The following is a 3,419-nucleotide window of genomic DNA, read 5'->3' on the forward strand; positions in this document are numbered from 1 at the left end:
TTTGATGTATGCTAATAAAGGAGAGCCTGGGAGGGAGAGACGGCACTTTTGCTTTTTGGATTTCTTCTCTCTCGACTCTCATCCGAGGCAGCCTTGTGTCTGTCTTTTCTTTACCATGAGAGTCCATTACAACTCATGAATCGGCCCCCGGACGAGGTCAGAAACCAAGCCGGGAGACTCAAGTCCTGGTTTTTCTACACTTCAGGCGCTTTGGAGAATAGCTTGCCCCCTCTTCTTTGGGGCAACCCCTGAGATATTGGAACATTGCTATCCTGTCACCCCTAGTCCTTCTTTTCACTCAACTAGATATACCCAATTCCTGCAACGGTTCTTCATATGTTTTAGCCTCCAGTCCCCTAATCATCTTTGTTGCTCTTCTTCTTTTGACAAGGTTTTTTTTAATAAAAGGGAGAACCTTTACCTGGGCCTTCTGAAGGAAGTGGAATCAGAAACATGTGGACCAGATATTTCTAAATGATATGGATGTGAAGGAGCACCATTCACCCTTACCTTTTTGGCTCAGATATCCCTGAATTCCATTGCTGCACTTGGAAAAGGCTATATTGTACAAGAAAAGTAACAGTAGGAAGAAGATAGAGAAGGGGGCAGAGTTATACTTCTGCACCCCCCTTCCTATGTTCATGGCTGTATGGTGGAACATGCCAAGTGTCCCATGGAGCAGGAAAGAAAATGTGCACAAGGCAGGGAAAATAAATTAAATGCATACAATGGGGAAAGTAAGAGTAGAAAAATAGCAGGTATGGAGGCTTGCCGGAACACGAATCTTTTATACCCAGTACATGAGTTACAAGAAGTTTTTTTCTTTTGCAAATTGGACAGGGCAAATCAGTTCTTTGAAATTTGGGCAGTTCAAGATGTTGAATGTAAACAATGGACAGCTAAGAAACTGAGAAACAGAGAGACTTGTGCAGAAAAAGAGGACCAGACAATGACAGGCATTGGAAGGGAAGGTCCTGTAGCAAGTTACAGAATAACAGAGCTGGAAGGGATCTTGGAGGTCATCTAGTCCAGGGCTTTTCAACTTTTTCACCCATTGTACCACTTTTAGGATATGGCAACATCCGAATACCACCAGTCGCCTACCAAGGTGTCAAAAACTTGACCAAAAAAAAAAAGGGAAAAAAGTGATGAAGTACTGGTAGTCCTCGACTTACAATAGTTTGCTTAGTGACTGTTTGAAGTTACAGTGGCACTGAAAAAAGTGCCCCCCAAGCCACAGCCGAGCAAGACACCTGCCTACCCACCCGGCCGCATTCTTCCTCCTATCCGAGGTTTTATTGTTGTGAGCATTTCTGTTGAGGATTGGCAGCAGGGGTGGGGTGGGGGGTGTTTGGTTTTTATTCCCCCCATCTGCTGGGTGGTTGCAGCAGGTTTTGGTCACTTCACATGACCCTGGGACACTGTGACCATCATAAATATGAATCAGTTGCCAAGCATCTGAATGTAAATCACAGGACCCTGGAGATGCTGCACCATTCCAGCTGATCGGCGCTTCTTCTGGGCTCAGCAGAAGTACCAGGATCAGCGCCGAGCTCCAGCTGGAGCCTGGCGCTGATCCTGGTGCTTCCGCTGAGCCCTGACAGCCCTGCAGCTCCAGCCATCTCTCACTCAGGCTTGTGCGGTGCTACCACCGGTTCAGCTGATTCCCCTCCCCTGCTACCACTTTTCTAGGATGGCCGCGTATCACCTGCCAGGTGCCAACGTACCACAGGTGGTACCCATACCACTGGTTGAAAAGCCCTGTTCTAGTACAACTCAAGCAGGAGACCCTATACCAGGGGTAGGCAACCTTGGCTCTTTTATGACTTGTGGACTTCAAAACTCAGAATTCCTGAGGAATTCTGGGAGTTGAAGTCCACGAGTCATAAAAGAGCCAAGGTTGCCTACCCTTGCCCTATATCATTCTAGACAAATGGCTATTCAGTTTCTTCTTAGAAACCTCCAATGATGGAGCACCCACAATTTCAGGCAAGTGGTTGTCCAATCTCTTCTTAGAAACCTTCCAGTGATGGTGTGCCCACAACATCACAACCCACAACTGTTAAGGACTCCTTACCTGGATGCAGTGAGTCTGGTAAGAGAAGACGGTTGCTTTGAGTGGGAAGGCTTCTCCTCGCACCACGGAATAGGGCATGGTGAGTTCAATGAAGAATGGCTGAAAGGCCTTCAGAGAAGTGGGCTGGGCCAGGCCGAAGCCGGTGTCTGCTGAAAGACAGAAAGCTCCAGCTTTCCATTCGGTGATGGTGTCCGGGATGGTGACAGGAAGAGACACGTTTTTAGAATCCCTGAAGGACAGAAGAGATCAGCAAGTGAGGAGAAGGGTGTCACGGTTCCGACTAATGAAACACTTCAAAGAACTTCCAGGCATGTTTATCCTAAAGTCTTTATTAACAGTGTAACAAATCGACGGCACATCATGGATGTATGCCAGAATCTGAATTTCTCTTGCTTGCGTCTAACTTTTCTTTCTAAACCCCTCCCTTATTTTGCAGTCATAAGTCACATCTTCCAATTAGCCCGGAGGGCAAAGATTCACTTCCGTTCCTTTTTCCCGGGCTTTCCTTGTGAATCTCCTCCCTCACTCTGTCATCTGAATGAACTCTAAAAATACCAGACACTTCTGTATATCTTGTCAAAGCAATAATATCATATATTAACAGCGTTGACAAAGGGATTCCAAAAACCTGGCACCGAGGAACCAATGGAGGGACAATACATAGCATCTCAATTACAGATAATCCATAATTAACAACAGCAATGGGACCGCAATTTCCATCGCTAAGCCATGTGGTTTTAAAGCAAAATGTCATGTCAGTGAAAGCAGTTCTGGTTGCCATCATTATGTGGATCCCATGCTATTTGTTAAGCGTGATATAACCTGCTTACCACTTGCATCCTCCTGCTGGCTTCTCTATTGAATACATGATAGCGTGTGTTCATGCTATCTATCCCACATGATACCCTACATGATCACAATTTTCCAATATCTAAGGGGCTGTCACAAAGAATAATAATAATAATAATAATAATAATAATAATAATAATAATAATAATAATAATAATAATAATAATAATAATAATAATAATAATAATAATAATAATAATAATAATAATAATAATAATAATAATAATAATAATAATAATAATAATAATAATAATAATAATAATAATAATAAAGTTGGAAGGGACCTTGGAGGTAATCGAGTCCAACCCCCTGCCCAGGCAGGAACCCTACACCATTTCAGACAAACGGCTGTCCAGTCTCTTCTTAAAAACTTCCAGTGTTGGAGCATTCACCACTTCTGGAGGCAGGTTGTTCCATTGGTTAATTGTTCTAACTGTCAGGAAGTTTCTCCTTAGTTCTAAGTTGCTTCTCTCCTTGATCAGTTTCCACCCGT

General features: G+C 43.8%; 1 protein-coding gene across 1 annotated transcript in view; it reads right to left on the reverse strand.

Moving 5' to 3' along the window:
* The window catches only part of LOC107289646 (alpha-2-macroglobulin-like), an 89,538-nt gene that overhangs the window by 34,125 nt on the left and 51,994 nt on the right, over positions 1-3,419 (reverse strand). Inside the window, exon 19 of the mRNA XM_029284586.1 lies at positions 2,078-2,306. Within this exon, the coding sequence (XP_029140419.1) occupies positions 2,078-2,306 (229 nt within the window). The remainder of the gene's footprint in view (positions 1-2,077; positions 2,307-3,419) is intronic.

Source organism: Protobothrops mucrosquamatus, unplaced genomic scaffold (genome assembly GCF_001527695.2).
Source record: "Protobothrops mucrosquamatus isolate PMUCROS unplaced genomic scaffold, P.Mucros_1.0 scaffold739, whole genome shotgun sequence".
In the NCBI taxonomy this organism is placed as follows: Eukaryota; Metazoa; Chordata; class Lepidosauria; order Squamata; family Viperidae; genus Protobothrops; species Protobothrops mucrosquamatus.